General features: G+C 44.0%; 1 protein-coding gene across 1 annotated transcript in view; it reads left to right on the top strand.

The window, feature by feature from the left end:
- LOC133020680 (adhesion G protein-coupled receptor A3) overlaps positions 1 to 27,220 on the top strand; it is a 183,590-nt gene that overhangs the window by 112,393 nt on the left and 43,977 nt on the right. Inside the window, exons 13-14 of the mRNA XM_061087349.1 lie at positions 10,920 to 11,133; positions 11,615 to 11,823. Of these exons, the coding sequence (XP_060943332.1) occupies positions 10,920 to 11,133; positions 11,615 to 11,823 (423 nt within the window). The remainder of the gene's footprint in view (positions 1 to 10,919; positions 11,134 to 11,614; positions 11,824 to 27,220) is intronic.

Genomic DNA, 27,220 nt, shown 5'->3' with positions numbered 1-27,220 from the left:
GATTAAAGGGATGTGCGTTTGAGGCACAAGAGCGCTCCAATAAATCCTCCATCGTACCCCCGCTTGCAATGAAGTGACTTGGATTCTTCAGCCGACCATATCCAGAAGACCTACAAGAATTTCAAACCAAAAATGCATGCAATACATAATCAAGCTTAATCAAGAAATATGAAATTACTTTCACTTTTAGAGAAACATGTAAATTAGATTTTAAATGATTGGAAAACCCCAGTGGAAGTCTGTCTTTTGAGTACCGAATAATCACAGCATTTACAGCTCAACAATTTGGAAAAATACGATAATTTGCTTTCTTATCAAGCCCTAAATGGCAAGATGGATAACGCTCTCATATCTGTTCAGTATGAAGCTGGAGTTAACAGAACTTTATCTTAGATTAGCATGAAGACTAAAAGCTACTACTCTGAAGAATCTGCCACCTGATTGTCAGCTAATGAGAATGTGAAGAATCATATTTCCCAAAATGTTGACGTATTCCTTCAAAGCTGACTGTGTCTACAGTGTGTATTGCTTGCTCCTCCATTGAGGGGGAAAGGTTTGAAGCAGAATGGACTCAGCAGTAAGGCAGGATGTTCCAATAAATTTTTAACCAAAAGTGAACTTGACTTGATCGAAAATGCAGTCGACCCAAGACGACCCAGACTAAGAGAGACTGCCGACACTGACAGCAGCACGATGCAGAGTTGCGACAGAGTCTCAAATCTTGATTATACCTGCTGCACACCAGGGGAGAATCCGACCGATTCAAGGTCTGATTCAGGGATCTTCCAGCAATAATGGTGTGTTATTTATTCGAGGCTAAATTGACTAAATGAGTGTTTATCTATTGTCAAGAAAATGCAGAATTAACCTAGCATTTGTGTATCGGGGAGGACATATAACACCAAAAGGTATCAGGGCCATGAAAAGTCACAAATCCCTGGTCAAAGTCAAGTTTTGAGTTTGCCAATTAAGTGACTTCAGTCCACAATTCTGGCTCTATGTTTTCAATCAGTAAGCAGTCATAGTTAAAGTTTCTAAAGTGAATGTGCCAAACAGAAGCAGTGTATAGAGAACATATGAATGGTTTAATTTGGATGCTTTTACACTTTCGATGCCCAAACCCCATTAAGCCAAGCTGGCTGCTTCAGTTGTAGGTATAAGTCAATAACATATCTCCAGCTATGACTCTGTAATGACGCACGCACTTGACAGACTTTTTAAATGCAGAGGCCAGAGTTTTAAAGAAATCTAATGGGACTAAACACGGTGGGTGACATGGTGCATGCTGGGAGGTGTTTGGTGAATGGACTTGTTCTTTGTCCTTCTGGATTCACCCTGTTAATCTGTCACCAGAGAGGTTTGTTTAAATCTTCTTGTCTACGTGTGTATGCATGTTCCGTGAAGAACTGTACTTCTTTTGAGCTCCAGGTATCATAAACGCATCATCACAGACCACACACCATAATATCACAAACGCACAGAAGCAGCCGACATAATAAACAGCTCGCTGGCCTGGGAATGAGTTTGTCACTTTTGCCAGTGAGTTCATCATCTGCCCTGTGAGATAAAGATGACCACTAAAGCCATTACAGTTTTATTTGCTGCAGTTGAAGGATTAATGGGAAGGGATTAATATGGTAAAAGGAGGCCATAAATATATGGCACTCTCCTTGCCTTTTCCCTCCCAGATCTGCTGGATTTGCCCTGCCAATGCTCAAGGGCATTTTTCCACACGTTTAAAATGTGAGAACAGGCCATTTAAGAGAATCCCATCTCTAGGTGATGCTAATGGTAGCTCAAATACATTTCGGCTGAGCAATACATCCTTTTGAATTTCCACATATTCATATTTAAAACTGCCGTATTGTTAACTTGAATTGCCGTGTAATGTTCTCAACACAGCCTTTGCCTCTACACACAGCGTTGCATGATGGATTTCATGTTTTAGTGTTTGTCCTGGTCGATGGGACGTGTATGTGTGTGTGTTTGTTTGTGATTGTTTTGCTGCCTTTCTGCCGGAGGGTTCAGCTTGAAGCTTGGGGCTCGTTGCATCACCTACCGTGGTGATGGGTCCGTAGAAGCCCCATTATGCTGCTTAGCCGTGTGTGCGTCGGTCTGATTCATCTCCAGAGCTGTTGCTCTTTCTCCTCAGCGTGATTTGTCTGCGGCGGGCAGACTGTGACGGCCACCCAACCCCTCTTGCGTCCCTTTCATTTACACAACAGCATGTGTGCGTAGGTTCGATGCAAGGGACGAGTACGGTCTGCCGCTCAACACAGCTGTGGAGGAGAATTCCTATAGAGCCGCTGCACCGTGGTAAATGATCATTGAAGAGCAGCTCTCAGACCATTCAATGCATTGCATCATAATGCTCACCAGAAGATGTAATACTGACCCTTTCCCGGGGGTTGATCAGACATCGTGTTAAAAAATTAATTACATGTTTTTTTTTTTCCAATCTTTGAAATCTTAACAGTTTGATCTATGCTGAAGAGAAGATTCCCAAGTGGTCTCTGTCTCCAGCCATCCATCCCACTGTAGCATGTTGTACTCTGGTCTTTCTGATGAATGACCCCTAGTACCCCTCAGCAATACACCGCTGTTGATGTAACTTTACTACACACTAAGATCCGCCTGGTCGCCTCTACACAGCCACTGTGGAGGGAGATTGTTAAGTCACGCAGATTCATAAGCAGGTTACCATGGAGACACCTGGACAGCAAAACCTATACCTTGAATCATAAATTGGAGGAAAGGCTGTGGGCCAATGTATCTCAGTGGTTATTATTATCAGCTACTACACACCATTCATCATTTAAAGGAGACAAGATGCACATCTTGTGTCCCCCTGTTTACCCACATGTGTGTTTGTTTTTCAGCACATGGATTCATTACAGCATGAATGTCAGCTGTGAGGGTTTACTCCGCTCTATAATTATTTTATTTCACTTCATTTGTCGTGTTCGGGCTCCTCTCTCAAACTTCAAACGGTTTTAATGGCACATACGTTTTTTGAGATCAATGCTTGGCCTTGGCCTGCTAAAAACTGCGAGATGGTCATAAACACCACACACACGCAGAAAATCAAATGGCGACTGAAAAGTAATTGAATGATTCAATCTGCGGAGCACACACGCCAGTTCACATTCATTTCACCTCCGAGCCGAATCTCAAATTGCAATCTGAAAAGGCCCAAAGAGACCGCAATTGTTCTACCCGCTGTGTCTTCAAATGGAGATCTACTTTAATCATGTTGTTCAAGTGGAATACCCACTGTCTGGTTAAAGCTACGGTTCTGACTGTGGCGCGAGCAACTGGACAAGATGTCTCGGTTTCCGTGTGTCTCAAATAGCCTGACAGGTGGAACAGAAATTAAAATCTATCAATGAATTAGCGGCCTATCAACGCGACCTTGATTGTATCGCGCTCTTGTCCTTTTTTTTCCTAATGAACCAATGACCCCAAATAAGAGTAGGTTAATGTAGGGGTGACTAGAAAAATCTCTCATATGTTTATCCATCAAGTGAGGACAGGAGCCTGCGGTTCGGACAGTGTTTCACCTCCTGTGCCGTGGCGCTCCCACTTTGTGTGATAGCCAAATGTTACTGCTGCACCAGATGACTGCCCATTAATTCTGTCTCCCTGCCCTGCAGCTGAATCAAACTAAGGAAGCATGAGCTCGGGAGAGAAAATGTGGTGATAGTAGAACACGAGCTGGACTGACTCCAAAAAAGTGTGTGTGTGTGTCAGTCATTGGCTTAATGACTCATTCAACATCTACTCATGCAGTCTCCTTCATTAGCAGAGCAGACTGATGAAACACTTTTTTAATACATTTACCTGTTATTCCTGATATCACACATTTGTTTTACATTGAACCGCTTCTATTTTCAAAGACAAAAACTTCCAAAGCCAAAAGCTTGTTGTTACTGAGATAAACCCCCTTCTAGTCTCCTGTGTCAGAACTGCAACATGAATGTAAATTTAACATCAAGAGTTAAGTCATGTCTCTTTTCAACAACAATAAAGATGGATTTACATTAAAGGTGTTTTCATCGCCTGAATGATAAAAGCATATTACCTCCCATCATGTCATGCAGATCATTTTGATTTGGTTTGGTTTACTGTACTGCCAACTTAATACACATAAGATCAAGTCAATTGCTTTTTTTTTCATGTATTTTTCCCACTGATGTTGAGTCAAAAGGTAAAGCTCATCACTTGTACACATCCAGGTCTGTTTAAAGTCTTGGGTACTGCCACTGTGTACATGCAAACAGTCCGAAAATAGAATCTGCTTTAAGTGAGCAGCATCGTCTAGAGCTGTAACTAGCATGACACTCCAGAATCTACTACTCAAGTTGCATTGTGGGCGCTGAGATTTCAAAAGGCCAAAAACCCAATACCTCTTGCTGCATCATGAGTCTGACAGTTGATGCCACATCAGAGGGTTGCTTCTTTTATCTACCATCTTCTGTTGGGGATGGGTTTTTTCCCGAAATTTCCCTCAGGATCAATAAAGTATTTATTTATATCCATCCCATCTTTTTTCCCTGAAGTCATGTTTCAGTTGACATGGAGACAGTAGAAGTAGTAACAGTATGAGGAGATTTACAGTTCTGCTTTAAGGCATTACAGCCCAGCTATGGAGCTTAAACATGCAGCTGCAGATATGCTGCAGGCTATGACGTGTGCCTCCTCAGGAACTTAACTACACATCAGCAGACACAGAGATGGAATATGAAGATTGCGAGAGCTGCGATTGGTCTCCTGTTATGTGTGTAGCCCACTTTGCTCCTATCACAAAGTGAATGAAATGACGCAAGAAAAAAAGTTGTTGTGGAGAAAAAAAGGCACAATGCCAACTGATCCCATGTGATACATCTGGCTGTGTGGATTCTGATGGGAGAGATGAGACTGTAAAATGCAACCAGCGCCTGCCATTAACTCTTTCAAGCACCTATACAGCTGCATCCATCCCATTCAGAGAAGAGCTTGCCTCTGTTTTTTTTGCTTTCACAATTTCGTCATGAATGTAGCTACTCTCCTTGGCTGTGCTACAGGAAGATTACATCCCCATTGTTAATCAGACCAACAAAAAACCTCAGAATGGCTTAGAGATGAACATAAAAACAGGCTCTTTGAATCACTGAAAAAAAACCACTGCAAATGTGCAACCTATACTGTTTCAACTTGTCTTTGTACAAGCTATTATCCCTCAGGAATACATCTATGCTAAATATCACAACTTTACATTTGACACCAACAGTGAATGAGTGCCTTAGATGCAGGATAACGGAATTTGCCTCCTGCCAGACTTATTTTTCTCTGATATTAACTGTAACCAAGATGTTTGTCTAACCAAGTGTTTCAGCTGCCTAACCATAGCCACGGTTTATTCTCAACAACTCACTTTTACCTAACCAGTTGTCACATAAGCCCCTTTTCCACTGGTCAGAAAACACACTAACACCCACTAGTATCTGGCTTTTGTCTGCATTGTGAAGGGATTTAATCGTGGGTCAAATGACTCTATAGTAGACATGGGTTTTAATCAGCTCTGGCTCAGATCGACACTGATGAAAACACGACAATCAGGGTGAATGGGCGGATTTGGCAAGACAGCGAGGTGAGAGAGGGCTTCAGTTTTTGCCGCATTTGTGACGTCAAACATGAAGCACAAAACAAAAAGACTAACTCTATAATCTCTACTCCATACTCGTTATTGGGAAGGAAACCCTGCCTAATCGACCTAATTTTAAGTGTAAAAGAGGTAATATATAGTTAAACCAAAGGATTTTCTTTCTTTTTTTTAAATATTCAACATAAACTGGATTGTGACAGAATATAACGATGATTCCCATCACGTGTTCCTGTCACTGTGGATGAATTCACCGCAGAACTACGGCAGCAGCATCTCAGGTTTCATTTGTGGCTATCTCAAATCTCTGCACACACAGTAGGGACTGTGCACAGTTTGATACAGTAACTTATGAATATGTTCCTTCTTGATTTGGGTGAACCGAGTCGTTAATAATGAATGGGAGATGATGACTCAGAAGACTGGAAAATTTGTGTTTTTCTTTGTGTGCCCAAATGGTTTCTTATTATAACAGTACTGCAGTCGGGAGACATCGTGCACTGAGTCACCATCATCTTTGCCTTCACTAACAATCAGCATGTCCATGTGGCATTGACGTGGCATCAGGAGGCCGATGAGACAATTTCTCTGAATGGAGGAAGGTGTAAACGTCCGACGAGGTCTTGTAGACACAGTCATGTTTTGTATTTGTATCAATTAATGCTGAAAATGAAATGTGTGAGTTTCCCCTCCAGGATCTGTTCGGTCTGGAAAAACACTCGGCTCCTTTTGGCTCATTATCAATCGCCCTGCAGCTAATATATTAGCTATGCTTTTTACACACAATGAATTCATTAATGTCTAACCCACAATGCCTTTTTAAATCACACAATGCCGTCCGTCTGTCGCGGCCTCTCGAGTGTTTTGGTGAAGACTCGGCCCTGTGATGTGACACTCGGAGTCGGAGCTGACTGAAGAGAGCGGAGCTGACAGCTGAAGCGCGGCGCTGCCTCTCTCCAGAAAGCCTGATTTCCTGCCTCAAATCTGCTCACATGTACCCCCTCCCCGCCCCCCCACCACAACCCCAGCCCCCTCCACTACCAACACAGCCCCGTCTGGAGGAAAACAGACGTGGGTTGTCATGGCAACCGTGCAGGGGACTGTGTTTTTAATTTCTCCCGATAATTACTGCTAACAATACTACAAACGTGACAATGCTCATGAGGAATGCGCCTTTTTAAGCCGCCGCCGTGGCACTTTTGCTTTCGCGGGAACTGTTTGTTTGCTTTGTTTGTATTTTAATATCAGGCATTAAAATTACATTCAAACCTGGAAAGCAGCTCCAGCAGAGGCAGGCACGTGCACAGATAGACCCCTAGTGGTGCTCAAGCACTGGCCCTTTTGCCCTGTAGGAGAAAAGTGCCCTTCTGCTGGAGCCCAATTGTTTCTTCATTCATCAATATTTAAGAATGAAAATTACTCTCTCTGTCATCAATTCCAAATTAGACAAGTTCACTAGTTTTGTTTCATTTAAAATCATAATTATTGAAATGATAGGTACATCTTAAGTTGAGCTACATGGCAGTCTGGTGAGGTATATTGTGGTATATTATTAGTGTAATGCTGCTTATACTTCAACTCTGTCAGAAAACAGTAAACAAAAATGTGTGTGTACTGTGTTGTCAGCTTTATAGAGATTATGTAAGTCACTCTTAATTATTATGCACAACATTGATCTCATTTACAAAATTTGCATCGTAATAAAGAAAAGAGGGACTCCAAAAGCAGAAGGACAGGGAACTGCAACAAGCAGCTCAGGGTAGCAGCTCTCTTTTATATTGGATCAGGCCATCAACTAGTCAAACAAATGAGGGAGAATCAGTAAGTTTTTTGGATTTATTATAATTATTTTTAATTTGATTTTTTGGTTTGAGCACCTGCCCCCCAAAATGTCTGTGCACATGCCTGAACAGAGGCCTTGCTAGATGCTATACTTCCGAGCAGAGTGATTTATTTTCAGACTGGAAAAAAAACATCCCGGGGAAAAAACAACCACCCCCCCCCGAAGTGGCCTGACGTCTACCTATTCGTCATGGTCACTGTGTCTTTGACCAAGTCTGCGCTGACAGGGACTGCCAGTGATACAGAAAAAGGGGAAATGTATGCAAATCTCCCATCGTGTTTGTCAGCACTTCCTCTCGGCTCGGGGCTGAGCTCATCGAGATGCCCTCTGAGCTTAAATTCATTTCATTTAGAGTTAATTTCCAAGTCGCCGCCTGCTCAAAATATAGAAATGCACCTCTCCCACCGACGGATCTACAAAGGCACAGAGCCGTAGCTTCTGCTTGTGTTGGATTAAACATTAAAAAAAACACACACTTGCTTTAAAAATCAAAGGTCCATGTTTAAGCGTGATGTTTTCTCATTGTGATTTGGTAGATGCCGCGGGTCAAACGCTGCTGTTGTGTTTTGCCCTGCAGGCTGTTTTGCAGTTTTGTGGTCGTATCGAGCGAGGCTGTGCATCAAGGAGCAGGTGGAGGAGGGCGGAGGGAGGGAGGGAGGGAGGGAGGGAGGTGGACGAGAGGGAGCAGCTTGAAATAGGAGGTGACTGCTGACTTTCACCTGGATGCCCTCTGTAAGGAAAGGAAGAAGTGGAGAGGGGGGGGGGGAGGGAAAAGGAGAATGATCACCGGGCTGGCGGAGAGACGGAGGGGAGTGTGTGTGATTACGGTTACTAAGGCTACAGCATGCCGCCCTGTTAGGAAGGGGAGGGGCTTAGAGGAAGGTCAGACGGCTGAGGTACATCCAGCTAAATCAACTCTGAAGTGTGAGGTCCCAGTTGGTGCTGGGCTGGAGGAAACGGAGCTGTTTGGGCTGCTCGGGAGGAACAGAGACCGGAGCTGAGAAACGGGACCTTGCACACTCCGTGGCTCTCAGCACACCCTCCGGGCTGCTAATCCCTTTGATACGCCACATAAAAGAGGATAAAAGATGTAGAAAGAGATGAAGAGACAAGTAGAAGAGATAAGATTTTCTTTTTGTGAGATGTGCGCTTTGAAAAACGTTACCCCCCTGGGGCTGCGGGTCACATGGCGTCCGGGACCCCTCCACAGGCGTGCTGGAGTCGTGGTTAACCCTCTCGATTGTCGTTGTCAGACTCCAGATCCTCTCCTCCTCTGCCACTGATGTCTGTATCCTGTGACGTCTTGGAAACAGACTGCCGAGCTTAAGCTGCTCAGAGAAAGGAAATGATGCAACATAAATTTCAAGGCAGAGGCTCCTCTGTCTGACTTCCATCGCCCGTTCACATCCACACACCACAGGATCAAAATCAATAGCCTTTCGAGAGCGAGTCAATACAGAAACTAATAGCCAACAAACCCCGTGCTGTTGAATCACCTCTGGCTCTCCGCACACAGAGGCCGTAATGTAGAGGAAATGTGCTTAAGCACACTGTTGCTCTTTGTCACCTTCGTGGAATTATTTTCCAGGATAATAGAAGGACCAGGAGCACCGAAACAACCCGACTCTTCATTGTGAGCGGCCACAAAGCTCGCACAGCATCCGGAGAGAGACACATGTAAGACACATCACAAAACTATACGCAGCAACCCACAAATGAGCTCTAGTTTAGCTTGATTAAGAAATTTGGCCGTGGTTCTCCTGGACATTGATTGGGTCGAACGTCTGACTAAGCAGGGAGCCACTAGCTGTAAGGGCATCCACATTCATCTTGGGCAGGAAGTTCCCCCCCCCCCCCCCCCCCCCCCCCCCCCCCCGGCTCAAAGTGCTGATCCTCTCACACCGGAGGGTGACGTGATTGAAAAGGAAACAGAAGTGACTTCATGTGGAAAGTTAACCCCCTGTCTGTAATATGACCATCTTCTTTAATATGAATGCATATTGTCGTCAGCCTCCGCAGCAATGTGTGTTTATAATCTCAGCTGTAATGTTTTTTTTGAAAGAACGGTTTCTGTGTGATGTGCACTTGTCTGAATAAATAATAACTGGGAAAGACTTTGTGTTAAAGATTAAGATACATTTATTTATCCCACACACATGCACAGGCACACTCATGCAAGGAGGGAAATGTAACCTCTGCTTTTAACCCATCTGGTGCAGGACACACAGAGCAGTGAGCAGCCATGTACGGCGCCCGGGGAGCAGATGTTAGGGGAGTAAGGTGCCTTGCTCAGGGGCACTAGACAGGGTAGGGAGAATCCTCTTGGATTTTTGGACAGATCAATCCAGGTTTGTCTTTTTGTTGTTTCTCCGTGGAGTCGAACCAGAGACCTTTTCTGCCCATAGTCCAAGTTTCTGCCACTAGTCCACCGCCTCTCCACTAAAAGTATTTTCTTTTAAACCTACACTGTATAGTTCCTTTTCTTTATTGATGTAGGAAATATTGAGCCCATACCAGCCTGCACAGTTACATCAGCTGATAGGATGCATGGGTTTGAGTCTGTAGGTCTTACACGCTGACGTTGTCGGTGTGGAAGCATCTTTATGATTAAACTCGATCTTTCCTGCCGAGTGCCGCCTGTCCCGGAAGGGAAGCGAGTCCACACACACCCTCGAGCAGCATCTCTGTCCGCCAGGGGCGTCGATTCACTGAAAACCCTGAGCTGTGCCAAAAGTTCCTGCAGCTGTTACCATGTGTGGCTCCAAAAGGGCTGGATCCTGACTCTATAGCCGAGGTTTTTCCATGGGACAGGACAGGGCTGGCACTTCAGACCGCTGAGATGTTATTTGTTCGGCATGTACAAATATTTTTAAGCTGCAGGTCATGAGAGATGAGAGGGACTGTGGAACTTGAATGCAACTCTGGAGGGATTTGTGGCTGCACAGAGGGGTGTTTGGACTTTGGAGTTACAGCAGTGAAAAACTACTTTCCATCAGGATTCACTTGGACTCAAAAGCACTGCTATGTTTTGTTTTTTCCCCCCAAATCTTACCAGGGATGCTTCTTTTTTCTGGGGAGTTGAATGGTGGTACAAAAGAAGATCAAGTCAGACTGGTTGTCTCTTTAAATCAAGCTGCAGTGTTGATGTGCCCTCAACCTGAAATGGTAAGAACCATTTCCACCTCTGCGGCAGGGAGCCTGACCAAATAGGCGCACTGGAGCGCTTCAAACGGGATTCTCATTCCCTTGGTCACTTGTGGTGTGTGTATGGTCGCCTCCACTCCTGGGGAGAACAAAATTGTCTGTCTTTTCTACGGGAGTTTGTTGTCTTTTTTTTTTCTCCCTCCTTCCCCCCTTGCGCATCTCGGAGACATTATTTAATTTTTATTTCCCCTCTCTCCTGTTTTTTTTTGTTTTTTTTTGTTCCATCCGCAGAACTCAGTGGCAGTCGCCTCAATCCATTTACCGCTGGCTGCTGGTCCGCCTCTCCCCTCCTCTGCGCTGCAATCTGTTGATAACTCCACTTGCAGGCTGCAGTTCATCGTGTTTCGCAATGGGAAACTCTTCCCTTGCACGGGGAATTCGTCGAACCTCGCCGACGATGGGAAGCGTAGGAGCGTTTCAACACCAGTTGCTTTCACCAAATTAGGTAAGAGGAGGAAAATCCATTTTTATCATCATCATCATCATCGTGCAATGTGATGTCAACGCTGCGCTGCTCGGACTGCATGCTCACATACACACGCACGCACATGCACGCACACGCATAGTACCAGGTTGTTCTGCGCAACATGTGAACGCACACGCTCCACCGCCTCATGTGCGCAAACGTAAATCCAAAACTATGATCATTGATTCGAATCTACGCGACCGTTTCCTTCATGTCCACAGTGGAAATAAAAAACGCTCTTCATGTTTATTCGACTCTGAAGTTGATCTACTGTCAACAACAGTGAGACACCTGAGCCTGTGTGAGTCTGTGTGTGTGTGTGTGTGTGTGTGCGCGTTGTGCTTGCAGGAGTTTGTGCATGCAGACCGTGCACCGTGCCATGTCCACACTGCACTTGTACACACTTTGCACTTGCTTTTCGTTTTTCATCAAGTGCATGTGTTGCTTTCCCCCCTCGCAGATGGGTGCAGCCTCGGGAGCGCCGTGCACTCCGTTACCATCGCGCTCCGGCACTTCGCACTGGGTGTAGACCCCACCGCGGCGTACTGGGATTTTGACCTGCTGGATGGACACGGCGGCTGGAGGGCAGAGGGCTGCCACATAACGGGCTCCGGGGGCAACACGACCACCATTCATTGCACCCACCATAATAACTTTGCAGTGCTGATGGTGAGTACGTATGGTCTGCTGTGTGTGTTGCACATCCATGGCCCCCTCATACACGCACACACACACACATGCACACATGCACACATGCCCTATAATGGATCGAATGCATATTTTTTTCACCGCCATGGAATAAATGGAGTCACGTGTTTAATGAAGCACTTCATGCGGGGGGGGGGGGACCTTTAAAAGCTTCCCCCCCCTTTTTTTTATTGTTGCCCCCTTCAGCACACAGGGATAGGATTTGTACGAACGTGCTGCGGGGGGATTTATTGGCTTTGGAGTGGGCTCTGCGCTGCGCTAAATCCACCCCCCCTCCACCCCCCCACCCGCTCCACTGTATCCTGGAAAAACGAGAAGTTGCGCGTGTTGTGTAGTGTCTGTAGCCACCTCTTTTTTTTTTTTTTTTTTTTCTTCCTCCTCTCCCAGCGCACACACACAGCAGCAGCTCTCTGAAAAATAGAAGCGATGCTGAGGAGAAGGAGAAGGAGAAGGAGCGCCGTGGTGTGCTAATTGGTTGCAACCATCACCAGCGCCGAGCCCAGGAACCAACCAACCAACCAAAAAAAAAAAAAAAGAAAGAAACCATGTTGGACTGTAACACGTAGCGTCGCTCCTCTCTCTTGGTTGTGTCGACTCTCAACTTGGTCTCGACGCAGCCCTGCGATGATGCCTCTTTTCACCGACGACGCGAAATTGATTTCATGAGGATCGCACCGAACCGAACGCGCGCAATGGCACCGCGTCGCCCGCTCGCTCCATAGCTCCATCCTGGGGTCCGCTTTTTGCTTTTTTTTTTTTTTTTGGATGAAAAGAAATACCTCCGGATGTTTACCGAAGAGTGGGACTCGTTAGACTGGGAGGTCAGTTTCTACCGGCAGAGCATGGGAAAAAAAAGAAAAAGTGTGTTGTGTTTCAGATGTCGGTGATTTCCGAGTTTTGGCTCTTTTTTTTTTTTTGGTGGTACCTGCATATTTTATGATGCCGCTCTCTTCAATTCCGTTGTTGTTCGTGTGTGGAGCTGAGGTGGATCTGAGAGAGAGAGAGAGAGGGGAGAGAGAGGGGGGGAGAGAGAGAGGGGGGGAGAGGAAAGCCGCATAGGAATGAGAAAGAGTGGGGTACGAAGGGGAAAGCGACGCGTTAAAAAAAAAGGCATGGGGTGCTCCGAGGGTGAGAGTGGGGGGGTGTCTGCCGGATGGGGAGCAGATGTCAGATTGTCATTGTGCATGTATTTGTCTGTCAAGCGCCGGGGAGGGGGGGTGGAGGGGGGGGGGGGGGTGCGCCGTCACTGGGGCTCGAGGCTGTCGGGGAGAGGAGGGAGGGAGGGAGGGAAAGAGAGAGAGAGAGAGAAAAGATTCATCGCCACATTTCCCGGCAGCTTTGATTTTAAATGATTTCAACTTCGAGACACGTCCGACCAGTAGCAGGTGGATTGCAGCGGTGGTTGGTGGGAAGCTGTTGCGGGGGGTGGGGGGGGGGGGGGGGGGATGTGGGATGTGTGTCCACGCTGCGTGTGCGCGTAGGATTTGCGCGTTTACTAATGCAGTCACCACACCCGCCTGGTCTCTGCAGTGCCCGAAGGAAAGGGACCTTTTTTATTTACGGAATTGTGACATCATTCTCCTGGTGGCCTTATCTAAAAAAAATACCGTAGCATGCAAACAGTGAACCTTCTAGCCTGTAGGTAGCTTCGGGAAGAATACTGGACCTGTTGCATAATGTGTTCACGTCCAACTGAGTGGGATTACAGGTTGACAGCGAGTTGACAGTGTTTCCAAAGTCTGCAGATCCATCAGTGACGCTGTGACTTGTACCTCATAAAAAGAAACAACAACAGAGAGATGAGATTAAGCCTCCTGCTTTTGGGGTTCTGAAGGAACATCTGGGTAACAAGTTGCAAAGTCTGTCTGACCAGAGCCCTTGTGTTCACATTCGCATCCACTGGGTGTGAAGTGGTGTTCCCTGCAGGTGCATCAGCACATAATAAAGCTGTATCACCTTCCCTTTGCCTCTAAATGATACGGCTGAGTTCCAATGTTAGATCAGCTGTCTGCACTGCACAGTGTAGGAATCCTCATCTCATGGTGCGTTTGTGATGTGGAGCAAACTGGCAGAGGGTTCCTCACACAAGGCTCGACAGCTTTGACAGATGACTTATGCAACAACATCGTTTCAAAGAATTCGGAGAGTAGTGGGTGTGTGGTGGTGGTGGGGGGGTTAAATGCTTGAAAGGAACAATTCACTATCCCATGCCTGTTGATCCATACTTGTACATGCAATTGTTGTTGGGCTAGTGTGTGTGTGTTTGTGTGTGATCCAGGTATTTCTCATGTTTTGGGGACTTTGGACACGGTCACATGATGGCAGCTCTTCCTCATGGGGACACAAAGCAAGTCCTCAAGGTGAAATGTTTTAAGGTGAGGTTAAGGTTAAGGTGAGCTTCAGTTTACGATTAGGTTAAGGTTGAAACTGAGCTTAGTTTAAGATTCAGTTAATGGTAGGTTAGGTTTAGGTTAATGTTAGGGCAAGGGCACTACTTGGGCAATTATTAATGGTTCAGGCTAAAGTAAGTCTCCACAACATCAGTGTAAGTCAATTCAATGTCCTCTGAAGTCTGAGACACAAGTGATTGTGTGTATGTGTATGTGTGTGTATGGGGGGGCACATTTGTGTGTGCATGTGAATAGTGATGATTGGTGTACAAATGGCACGACAACCCAATACGTCCCAGGGGATCGTGGATACAACAAGTGCTCTAATGACCGTCTCTCTGACTTGGCTCAAAACAAACTGCACAGAGAGGGAATCACCCTCCTCTGGCGTCATGTGATCAGAATGCAAACACGTGACCTGGGACAGAACCTGTGGTGATGAAACCTCAGCGGCCACTAAAAGCTTTTGTTTGAGCTTATATCATAAAAAAAAAAATCATAAAATAAAAACTAACCCTGGTGATAGTGGATGTTTCCGCTGTGGACCAGGTAGAGTACGACAGCGTGTGTCTATGGGATTTTTCTTTTATCTTTCACCCCCCCATTCTTCCTCCAGCAGACCTGTGTCTCTCAGAAAGAAGGGCTGACTCACTCGTTTACAGCAGTGCAGCCTCCCCATCCGTCTGCCACACAACGACCCCCCCCCCACCATCCCCTCTTTTAACCCCCCCTGTACCCATCTCAGCGGTATAGCTAATTTTATTTCTTTATTTATCTGGTTTCATTGAAGTGACAATAGATGAAGGAAGGAGTCCCTGCGTTTGATTGCTGCAACGCTCCACACTGTTTAATATGCAGGAGCAGACCTTTAGAACGAGAGACACAGGCGCGGAGGGGTGGCTGGCTTTTGTGAGCATCCAATCAAAACAAAGGCCCAAGGCCACAGTCCAATAAGGGAAGAGCTTTTCAGAAATGTATTCCCATACACTGTGCAGGATATAATGAATGTGTGGGGCACAGTGGAAACCTGGGAACAGGAGGCTGCTGTGGTCGGGCTTTGTATCACAGTGGAACAGGTGACCTATTGGTGAACATGGTGAAGTCTCACAGTGGGTGGATGTGAATGTGGATGGATGCAAATGTTTTTGTTTACTTAAGAAAGAAGAATAAGGATGAAGGGAGAAGATGAGTCTGAACAATCCAGTGTTGAATTAAATAATAGCAATTCAATACAATACTGCCTAATCTCCCATTTGGTTTTTATTAAAGTAAACTGTGATGCTATTATTTAGCTAAATGCTGTACATATGAAAAGTAGTTTATCTATAGAAATATACTGATGCAATCAATTCATAAGCAGCAGTTACTGTTGCATTTCATCAAAACATTTCATTCAGATCTGTATTTCACCCCTGTGGTTCCCAATTTGGGGATTGAGCTCCTCCAGTGCATCATTTCATCAATCTCAAGATAATGGGAGCGGGACAGAATACAAATTGAAGTTTTAAAAGCAACATGTGCAATCATATTTTTTAATCCTTAGCTTTATTTTGTAGAAAATATGATGTTTTTCACCCACTTAGGGCTCTAACAGTTATTTAGATAAATCAATGTCACAAGTTCATGAGGTAAACCTATTTTCATGAAAAAATACTATCAACTCATAGGCTCGATATTTGACTCTATTGCACTTCTGTCCATCCTGGAAGAGGATGTGACTCTCGCCTACATTATCCTTATCAAGGGTTAAGGATAGAGGATGTCCCACTTTGTACAGATTATTGTTCAGCCCAATGATGCAAACTGTGATTTGTGAATATGGGCTATACAAATAAAATTTTATTTCAAACATGACAAGTGGCTTTAAGGGCCCAAGCCCAAAAGTCTTAAGACCCACTGGTTTAATCTTTAACAATCTATTGCATTTTACAAGGTTTTCTATCTAAAGCGGTAAATACTAAAGCTGTAAAATAAATGTAATAGAGAACATCAGTCTCCCGTCTGGAGTTACTTTTCACCACTGGGAGAGTCTGTGTTGTCCAACAACATTATTAATATTTATATATTTCAGTCAGGTCATTACTGCATCAGTGGCCACACACAATGTGCTCATTCAGCACTAGTGAAAACAGGATCATCTGACTTCATTCAAGAAACACTCTTTAGTTTGATTGATTGAATCTTATGCCATTTACGAGAATTTGTGAAATTTTCAGTGAAACTCAGATTAGGTACAAGGGATACGTACACGTGGTTTAAGTTAGTTGTTTGTCCACATGTGAAAAGGATTAATTTGACTGAAGGATTGCTGCTCCATATTCTGCATGAGCTTTGAGTTTAAACATGATCGAATGTTTTCAACATATCATTTCTGCAGTTTATTATAAATTCTGTAAAAGCCACACTACCTGCTGTACATGACAATGTAAGCTTACATGCAAGGGAATCTGCCTTCCATCACAGTCATGAACCACTTTTTGGCTGCCACAAAACAAGCCTCACAAAGCATTTGGGTTCCGCTGATTAAGACTAATGATCACATCGCTTGAACTTGGACCTTCTTATGAACAGGTGGCATTCATCATCATTGAGGAGATCAATTTGTGCAGTTAAAATCGTTCTCTGCATCAGACTCAAACAAATAGATCCATTATCTTGACCACTTCTCCCTTGAGCTTTGCTGGGGCTGGAGCTAATGCCAGCTCACATTGGGCTAGAGGTGGTATACACACCCATTCTCACTCACCCCTGTCTTGGACCACACCAAACTACAGGCTCCCATCTTGATACTTGAATCAAATTGGCTGAGCCTGCCACTGGCTTGAAACCAGTGTAGCATTCCTACCGACTGCTGGAACTGACCACAGGCTATTGTCTCCCATATAGAAAAACGTGAATACCTATAGAGCAGCTGTGAGAATCCATCCGTCTGCTCTTTAAAACCAGTGTGAGAACAGAGGAGTAACCAGGCTGCATTTCACAAACAGTAAATCAGCCTCGCTCTGATTTTTTTAGGCATCCCATTATTTTTATCACTACACGAAACTGTCATCATCTTTTAAATGCTAGTAACTTTGAGCAAATGAAGGATGAAAACTAGAATATATTTTGTGCTTCAGCCTCATTGATGCCAATTTATTTTGATTCCATTAAAAAACATCCTCAAAGCTAGTCAAATTAAATTCACTTTTCCTTTCTTTCTTATTGTGGTTACAACACATATGTGATGAATGACACGTGTTGCTAATTGGAAATAACCTCCCGGCATCTTTCAAATCCTCTGTCTGAAGAGTGTTGTATTTTTTGTGTGTCTAATTTTTTAGCATGTTGCGTTCTCAGGGTGCCGTGTCCTCATTAGTGGTTTGTCCACATCTGTGCTCAAGGCGGACATAATGAGGCAACACGCCAGTTTCATTGTTTGCCCACAAACCGGCTCCGGCGGCAGCAGGGTTAACTCTCCCCTCACGCCCTGCACGGACTTTTCTATCTCGGAGACATTTTCATACTAAATGAGCTCTGCCGTGTTTGCGGAGATGAAGGGATTTACAGTGATAATGGCGATGACCTGTTTAGATATGCAGCCGCGCCTCACAGCGTTGGTATTCTCTGTTGATATGCATTGTAGTGGGAGGGGAAGAGGGAAGGGGTGATGACAGGCTGTGATATCAGGGGGAGGAGGGCTGATGCCTCCCAGTCGTGTGTTAGATGATTGTGGATTAAAAAAGGGAGGTTTGTGTTAGATTATCAAGCATCGTGCAATATGTGCCTCTTAACCTCCGGAGAGCGACTCCCATGAAGACTTGCAGCCCCTGGAGGAAGCATTGCTGTCTATGCAGTACTGATATCTTCAAGACCATATCTATAATGAGCATGTTTTGTTTAGATAAATTATATTTTACAGCTTACAGATTCTCCTGCAGAAAGAGAAGCAGAAAAATAAAAACAATTCTGCCTGAAGCAGTAGGTCAACATTTTTAGGAAATACATATTTTTGTTTTCTCGTGAGTATTATCACAAGTAGAGAGTTAATACCATTCGCATGTCTGACAGGTGGAAAAATATATCCAGCATGAGTAAGCTTAGCTCGGTATAAAGTCCCAAAACATAGGGTAACAACCTGTAAGGCTGTGTGTGAAAGTAACCAAATCTGCCTTTAGCACATCTGAAATCCATTAAAGCTGCTTTCAGATATGCACTGAACTCAAATGCAAAAATGAAATAGAAAGAAAAAGTGGTGACACAAACGTAGAAGACGAATATGTCTAGAGAGTGTGTGGTGATAGGAGCTGACATCGTTGATTTGTGTTGAAAAAAACAATCACTTGATCTCTGCAGCGGAGTTAACACGTCACTTCCTGCCTCTGTCTGCTGCAGCCGGCTGCTCCGACCCTCGCCTGAATAATGCGAAGGATTTGTTGCTTTTGTGAAAGCGTCTGTGCAGAAAACCTCCCGCTGCGGTTGTGAAAGGCAAACTCTGGGTAAACTCTGTAGCCAATTCACAGGGTTATGTGCCAGGCTGTTTCTTGGCCAAGAGCAGCTAATTGGCAACATCGCTGTAACGCCAGATTCCAAGAAGTCACTGATCACAGCCAAAAAATAGTCTGGCACGTAACCTCCTATAAAACCACAACATCTTACACTTTGGTTTTTAGTAGAGATTAAACAAACGGGATGGAACATTTTAATTAGCAGTGAGCTTTATGGGTGCGGGTGGGTGGGCTTTGTTACCTTTGTAGCTCCAGCACAGCTTTGCCAGGCTAGCTTCTCTCTTGTTTCTAGGCTTCATACTAAGCTAATCGAATCCTATACTTGGCAAGATTAGGCGGCAGGCTCATCTTGAATTGTTAATCTACTCCTTTTAATTACAATTTATTGTTGTTTTTCTTATATTGTTGTTTTATGTTCAGTGCCCCAATGACACCAAGTCAATGTCCTATATGTGCAAACATACCTGGCAAATAAAATAATTCTGATTCTGATTCTGATTCTGTATTTTACTTTCACCATTTTGGTTGAATGTGGTACAACCTTTAACTTTTTCAACGAGCCTTTAAATGTGAAATCAGATTCTCCTTGGATGATGTAGACCAGGAATTCCCACATTTTTCGACCCTTGACCTCCAAAGTAAAAGTACCAGAGATTTGCAACACCCATTTTCCATACAGGGATATTTATTTAGCTGGTTTGCATAATCACTGCCCATGTTGCAGTGTTTCCTGTCGTCCTGCAAACTGCAATTGATGCTGTTGCTAATCTGCCAATAGGGGTCAATTGGGGAGAAACAGAAAGGTTTTGTTTTAAAATGAGATACAGTTACGGCTAAATTACATGAATTTCATTAGATGTGTGGAAATCATCTTTCAACTCCTCCGCTCAGGGTCTCATGACTCGCTGGGAGGTCCTGACCCCTAGTTTGGGATAAAGTGATGTACCACACGTCACTAAATATTACACAATATGAATGAACTGTGACGTGTGTGTGTTTGTGTTAAGCCTGGTCATTAATGTGGCTTAAGCTATTTCAGCCCACTTATCATCCGCTACCTCTCACCCTGTTTCCCACTTGCACTTGTCCCTGTGTGGCAGCCGACAGACGAGCACTAATCCACCTCCTCACCAGCCGCTGACTTCACCAGTTACGCTGAGTTTTGTGCCGCGCTCACCGCACAAGAGTGGAGGTTTAGCTCAGGTTAATATTTAATACATGCACTCGTGTTCCATTTGTAAGCATTAACTTAGATTTGATGTCAGGCATGATTACTTTAGCACACAGGGGCTGGTGAGGGAGAGGGAGGCGGTGTGTGCTCACTGAAGCCACCGTCGCCACCGCAGACCCTCGCTTCCTCTGTTGCTGCTGCTCGGATTTGTTCCTTTCGGCGTTGCTGACGGTGGACTTGCTTTGGTGTGAAAAGGGAAAGGTCTGGCTCATCCAGCAGCCCACCCCTTCCCCACCCCCTGCACCTCCAGAGCTGCTGCTGCTGCTGCTGCTGCTGCTGCTGCTGGCCACTAACCTGACATGTGATGCAGATTGTTTCCTCCCTGACTAATGAGTTCAGAGCTCGCACACCACCATTTATCTCCGACATCAACAGTTTTGCCCTGGCATTGCTGGAGTAAGCCAATACTTCCTATCGGCCCTCCGCGCTAACACTCCAGTCTTGGCCGCTCAATTTTTAATTCAGTGTGTTTCCCTCTTTTAGCCTGGATTCAAATTGCATTGCTTTAACCTATTGTTATTCAAATTATGTGTGCTCCTCAGCTAAGTGTATGAAAGATTATAATGGTGCTGCTCACAGCAGAACGGATTGTTGCGCTTAATGTGTGTGCACAGAGCACGTTTGTGTGGAAGCTAAGGTAATGAGCTACTCGCTGGTCTCACAGTTTTGATGTTGTTTATGTGCAGTCGCTGATTAATTGGCAGCCAAAACGGCTGTGGTTTAAATAGAGCTCTTTGCTGAAGAGCAGACTTTATGAAAGATAATGATGCGGTTGTATTTTGGTTTTATTTTCTCGTTGATGCTTTTTGGCACAATTGTTGCTGCTGATGATTTTCCTCGAACAATTAGTGAGAAAGGAGGGACTTGAATGAGATGAAAATTGTTTCTTATGGCACTGGTGTGTGGAATCTGCTGCACAGTCTGTGATGGAAACAAATGATCGAAATGGAACATCTGACATACATGATTCATGTGCTTCTACACAGTCAGTTTCCACACAACAGATGATAAGTCAAGAAAAAAAATCACCCCTTCACATGATGATATCTGATTTGAATCCGTTGATGTTGAGCTGTTCCCACACCCCTCGCTCCCTCTCTCTCACCAGCTGTCCCCTGGTGGAGAGTGCGACCCTCTCCGAACCCCCCGGAGACAGCCTGGTAGAAATGAGGGCATGCTGTGTAAACACCCTCTCTGTGTGTTTGAGTTTCTGTCACCGGCTTTCATTTGGGTTGCTGTTGTTTCTGCGCGTTGCATCTAAGTGAACCGGACAGCGCCTCATTTGCACGATGCAAGGGCGGTCTAGACAAACACATATAAAAGCTAGTTTTTTAGCTCTAATAGGGCCCTGTAGAAAGTGATCCAGCCCCGTGGCCGACTCGTTGTTTGGCTGGATGTCCGCCTCTGCTGTGAGCCAAGACGGCAGCTCCCACAATGCCCCTCTTCTGTGACTCCATTTTTCACTAATTCCACCGCTGCACTGACCTGATAATCAAAAGTAAAGCACCATTCATTCAGAAAAGGCCGAGGGTTAAAGGCCACGGTACATTTTCATAATAGACTTGAAAAATTGTACTCTTGCAAATGCTTTATTATGCGTCATGGCCTTTTCCACCACAACCAAACACGATCACCCAGACCTCTGACGTTTGACCTCGTGCCCTCATCGCTTTGTTTAAGTGCGTTCTACTCAATGTATGAGGAGACTGTAGCCATGACCTGCAGTTATTTCATTTTTTGAATCTACTGTAAGCATGTGAGGCTGCTGGTGGTTGCCAGGCTTGTAATTAGGGAGCAGCCCCCCTCTGCACTCCAAAGAGACAGATAAGGACAGAAGAAAATGGGACTTATGTGATTTGAAGAGGGAATGATAACATGACGGATGAGGCGGCTTGTCTTTTGGCAAGGTCCATGAAGAGCCCTTCAGATTTTTTACTTTTTTTAAGGATTTGCTATTAACATTTACTTTTACGTTTTCCGTGCATGAATGTATTCTCCTGTTTGGATACAATGAGGCTACCAAGGATTTGTCAGATTAGACCCAACCTTGCCAATTATTCACATTTCTTTTTCCAGTTTTTGCTTTTTCAATCATAAACTACAAGACCACCTGATGATATCTAGGACAGACAATTCCAGAGACGGAGCAGTTCAAACATGCTCTGTCTTGTCTCTGATAGGACGCACCAAGAAGCAGGAAAAAACACATGCAAGGATAAGGATATTATTATTTTTCCCTTCAGTTTACAAATCCCATGCAAAGATCTCAACCAACAATAAATTGATCCTATTAAGAGATAAATGTGCAACGTTAGATCAGTGGACAGTAAGATGGATGAGCTAGTGGAGGGATTCAGAGGGACTTCAGTGAGTGGAGTGTTATGTGTAAAACAGAGACTTGGCTGCAGGAAGATACTCTGTATCTCATCGCCACCATCGTCAGCTTTCGGTCGGATCAGGCAGACAGGAAAACGACTCTGTCTGCAGCCCAGACTTTAACCTGTCGGCTGTGGGCAGTGGGTGATTGGTTAATTTATACCAGGGGGGGTGGTCACTAACTATAGGCTGCTCACCTGCACATGCAGCCCTCTCTCTCATATGGGATGGAGGAATGGCTGGGATGGGATTGGCAGGTTAATAAGGAGTAGTGTTTTTGTCATTTTGATTAAAGGTGATGGAAATGATTTGGCGCTGAAAATTGAACTGAATTGAATACCATTTATTTAAGTTCATCCGTGTTTTTTGCCATGGATTTTTGTGAAGCACTTTGTAACCTTTTTTATGTAAGTGCTATACAAATAAATGTATTACTATTATTATTAATAATAAATCACCCACCAGTCCAGAGTCCTGCAAGGGCTCATTTGCACAAACCCGCACCTGCAAAGCTCCGTACTAGACCTGTCCCGTCACCCTCCTTTATCTTCATGTCAAACCGGACCTTCGCAGACACATTTGACCTGCGACACGATTCCTTATCCGTGATCAAATAAATGCTACGTGTACAGTCACAAACACAAAATCGGTTATGGCCTCCTTGTCCTTCTGTTTTGGTGGTGTAGTTGTGTTCTCGGCAAAGTATCTTAGAATTGTCAGAGCAGCAATCAATGTCTGGCTTGTTACTTTCTAAAGCTTATACTTGTTGGAACTTTTTACAAGCAGTAAAGCTACAGAGAGTGTTAATGTACTAGCTCAGTGTGTGTAATGATGCTTATCTGAGCAGAGGGGAGGTTCATTTCACAATAAAATTGGTTACAATAGTTTTCATATAAGTTTTTATAAGTTGATGTTAAAAATACTGCGTAACCGTTTTAATTTCAGATTTCTCCTGAAATCCTACCTGCCAAGATCTTTTGAATGGTTGCCCGTTAATTTGTATAAATCTTTTTTTTACCCATTGCACAACTTTTTTGCGGGGTTACCCGACCGGTGCAGGACTCTAAGTGTGGCTATGTCCATTTAGATACCCAGGACTTCTATCTCTGAGGTTTAAATCCAATAATCTGTTAACCCGGCAACTGCATGTGACATCTTCTACTCAGCAACGAGACTTTGCACCCGTCTCTACAGTTTTTGGTCTATTCACCTAATGTGTATTTAAATATTTGTACATATTTATTTCCAAACGGTGCGTTGCTTTAATCATCCGTGGGGAGATCATTAAAATATTTCTGATTCTGATTCTGAAGTATGGCTGTGTAGCCGAAGCCTGATGCTACTGTATGTCTATAGTTTATTCCTCTGTGCACTGAGTGTCTCAAAACTATTAAAAACACATCAGTTAGTCACTGAGGTGTAGCACAAAATTCTGAGCCCAATAGATAAAGCAGTTATTGTGGGCTTCATCTCCTGATCCAAATCTCATACACACATTTTTAAACCTAAATAAGCCAACAACAGAACACATGAAACTGTGGTAGTTATTATGGTGGTTAACAATTAACTGTTCATACCACAGTATGAAGTAATACCTAAGTGAGTAATAATATGTGCTTAAGTGTGAAATCTTACCACATTTCCACCCTCCTTTTGATTGCGACTAATGTGTGATATCATCAAGTATCATATCATTAATTATTCATCTTTAGTTATTTATCATTTCTGAAGCTAAAGTCTTATTTGTAGTCCAGAAAATGATTACTATACTGCATAACAGATACAATGTTTAACCAGAGTAAAGTTTAATAACAGCAGATACAAAAAGACAGTAACCACTAGCCTTAACAAGTTGGTCTGTACACTTTCAATAATGACATACTTCTACATAATGGTTCAATAGTTCAAAAGCAAATTGATCAAATCGTTAGAAAGCTCTGGGAAAAACTTTATTTATAACTATGTTAATGATTTGATGACCAATCTTGCAGTGATTGGAAAAAAACTGTGTGTTAGTTTCACTTCAAAATAAATGATCTTGTTTTAATTAAGCTGCAGCTTGTGTCTAACATAGTTTAACCAACTAAAAGCGAAAAAAATAGAACCACATTTATTTTAATTAGACTCTGCCTCATTGATCACCATGATCTTAAAATTGGAATTACTCTGCTCCTCGGTTCTCGGTTTTACTTGACCTAATTTTAACCCTCACGAAATGATGGTGGATCATCTGGCATTAACATTTCTGTCTTTTGAAGGCTGCTGGGGGCTCAGTTTTTAAGCCGTCGTAAAGCCAGTGGTGTCATGTGAATCTTAACAAATCCGTTGATACCAAACATGTTGTGCTAGCTCTCTGGGAAAGAGGCTAAAATCATTCCAAAGTTGAACTGTCTTTACAGCAACATCTGTAACACCTCGGTGTAAGACGCTTGCTGTAATAACTTTTACTCAGCACTTCTTCTAAAGCTCAAACTTGTCTCACCTGCCCAATAGGGGCCCGGGGGAGTCAGTCCCATTATCTCCCCAATACGACGGCCATTGTTTGTCACATTGTTGCGCTGATTCCCATATTCTTTTGTTTCATAAATGTCTGCGTTGTATTATATTTGAGTTGATCCTCCACAGTCCTGCTGCAGAAAATACTCATTGGTTTGTATTAATCCACAGCTGAAAATTGTACCCAAAAATGCACTATTTATTTCTGTTCTAGCGATGTTTGTTAAAAACTACAATTCCCAGTTGTTCAATTTGTGAGAAGTATTTAAAGATTTTTGGCCCAATTAGAATCGACTGGGCGTTGGGGTGACTGCCACAGACAGGGCAGAAGAGGAGGGAAGTATTGAGAGACGGCACATTATTGGCTTTGTCAACAAATCACTTGAAAAGACCAAAGGGAACTACGTGGACTGGTGGCAGCCGTGTCATTGAAGGACACTTTGGAACTGAATATTGTTGCTGCTTGGACCTTTCTCAAACAGGGATGACACAAATCAGCAGGACTGTAGCTGCCACTCTGGGCAATGAATTGGCTTTTGACAGTGGTTGGTGGATGCGGCCAGTCGAAGGGGTTTAGACGAAGACGAACACTGCAGGAATGCATCAGAAAAGGTGCTAAAAGTCAATTTAAATCAAATTTATTTGCAAAGCCCAGAATCGCACAAAGTGGCTCACAGTGCCTAACAAGCCCAAGGCGGCAACAAAGAATAACTCCTCAAACATCCTCAGCACTTAAAGAAAAAAGAGTAAGAATCCCCAGGAGAGTCTTCAAAGACAGATCCCCTCTCCTTGGGCAGCTGTGTGTACAAGAAAAATGGCTCTTAATAACGAACAGAAAAATGTAACACCGAAACTAAAGAATAAAAATATAATGGAATAGTATAATCAGAAATATTAAACCTGAAAAACGAATCCCCATTAAGTAAGCCTATGGAGAGCATCTACCTACTAATTTCTGAAATCATTGTCTTTTATATGAACTTAATGTCCAGAATTTGGTACAATTTGGACACAACTCTACATCTGACAAATCTGAGAGATTTCTGAAATAATGAGAGAAATCAGTTATCTTTTCTCACTTCACATTGCACCAGACTGTTTATGAAAAGCTCTGCAAACAACATCCAGCACATACACAATACAAAAGTGTCAGCACTGTTTGAGGAGGACTCACTGCCGACAAGGAATAATTCTGAAGTAGCTCCACAGCATCAACACAGAACAAGAGAACAGCCAGGCAGGTTTAGAACTGGCTCTGTACTGGTCCTTGACATATCCAGGTTCAGCTCTTCAGTTTTCTCCTGGTCTGGTGAGGCAGCATGGAAAGCCTTTCTCCTCCAAACATTCCACTAAAGCTTCTCGGTGCTGCAGAACCCAGCGATGTTAGCTTGATGGATGGCATTAGAGTGTCTTTTCAAAGGAAAACCTTCCCCTTTGGGTTTATCTGCTGTGTTGAGTGGCAGCGCTTTCTCTCTGTTTCCATCTTCATTTGAGCTCACGCGTTCTGTTGCCATGTGTGTTGGAGAAAATGTCAGTGGGTGAGGATATGTCTTGAGGTATGCATGTTGGAGTGAATTACACGCAACCATTCCGTCTCCCCGCTTTGACTTCAAAGCTCCCTCAAAAATCTCCTTTTCAAAAAATCCCATTCCACACGGGTGAGCGATGTGCTCTGCGATCAGAGGTGAAAACTAATCTGGGCGCTGAAATCCCCCCCCCCCCCCCGCTCCCCTGCCCCGGTGCCGCGCCTTCGCCTTACAAATGGCTCTAACGAGATGCGAACATGTAAATTAGCAGTGAAGGAGATGGAGCGTCCACTTAGGTCTAAATGGCGCAGATAGCACAACTGTCAGATGGGAAAATGGAGCCGGGCTGAGATCAAGGCGCCCAATCTGTAATCAAAAATGGAGGAAAATTGCATTGCGATTGGGGGATGGGTTCAAGGAAGAGACTTCCTGGGCTCGACATTACTTCTCTCTCTCCATCTGCCCCCACTGTGTTTGTCGACTTAATGCTATATCACTCGTCGTCTCCTTATCTCCCCTGTCGCTGCTTTTCCTCGTTGTCTCTGCCACAAGCTGCTTTCTATTAGACGCACCACGTAACATATTCTCCATGCATTTATTCTTTGCATGGTTGGCTGCATTCATTCCAGAGCATCTCCCAACCCGCCTTGTTTCTCAGCACTGCTGTCACAGGGGTGTAGAGGGTTCGTACAGTCATGGAAAACCGGGAGAAGTCATGGAATTTTTAAAATGTGTTTTTCCAGGCCTGGAAAAGTCATGGAAAAAAATAATCTCCCAAAAGTTTTGGAAACGTCATGGAAATTTGTAATATTTATATGTTTAGTTACGCTTTAAAAGCTTTAAATAATTCAT

Source organism: Limanda limanda, chromosome 15 (assembly GCF_963576545.1).
Source record: "Limanda limanda chromosome 15, fLimLim1.1, whole genome shotgun sequence".
NCBI classification, from domain to species: domain Eukaryota; kingdom Metazoa; phylum Chordata; class Actinopteri; order Pleuronectiformes; family Pleuronectidae; genus Limanda; species Limanda limanda.
This window is presented reverse-complemented; position numbering and strand designations above follow the sequence as displayed.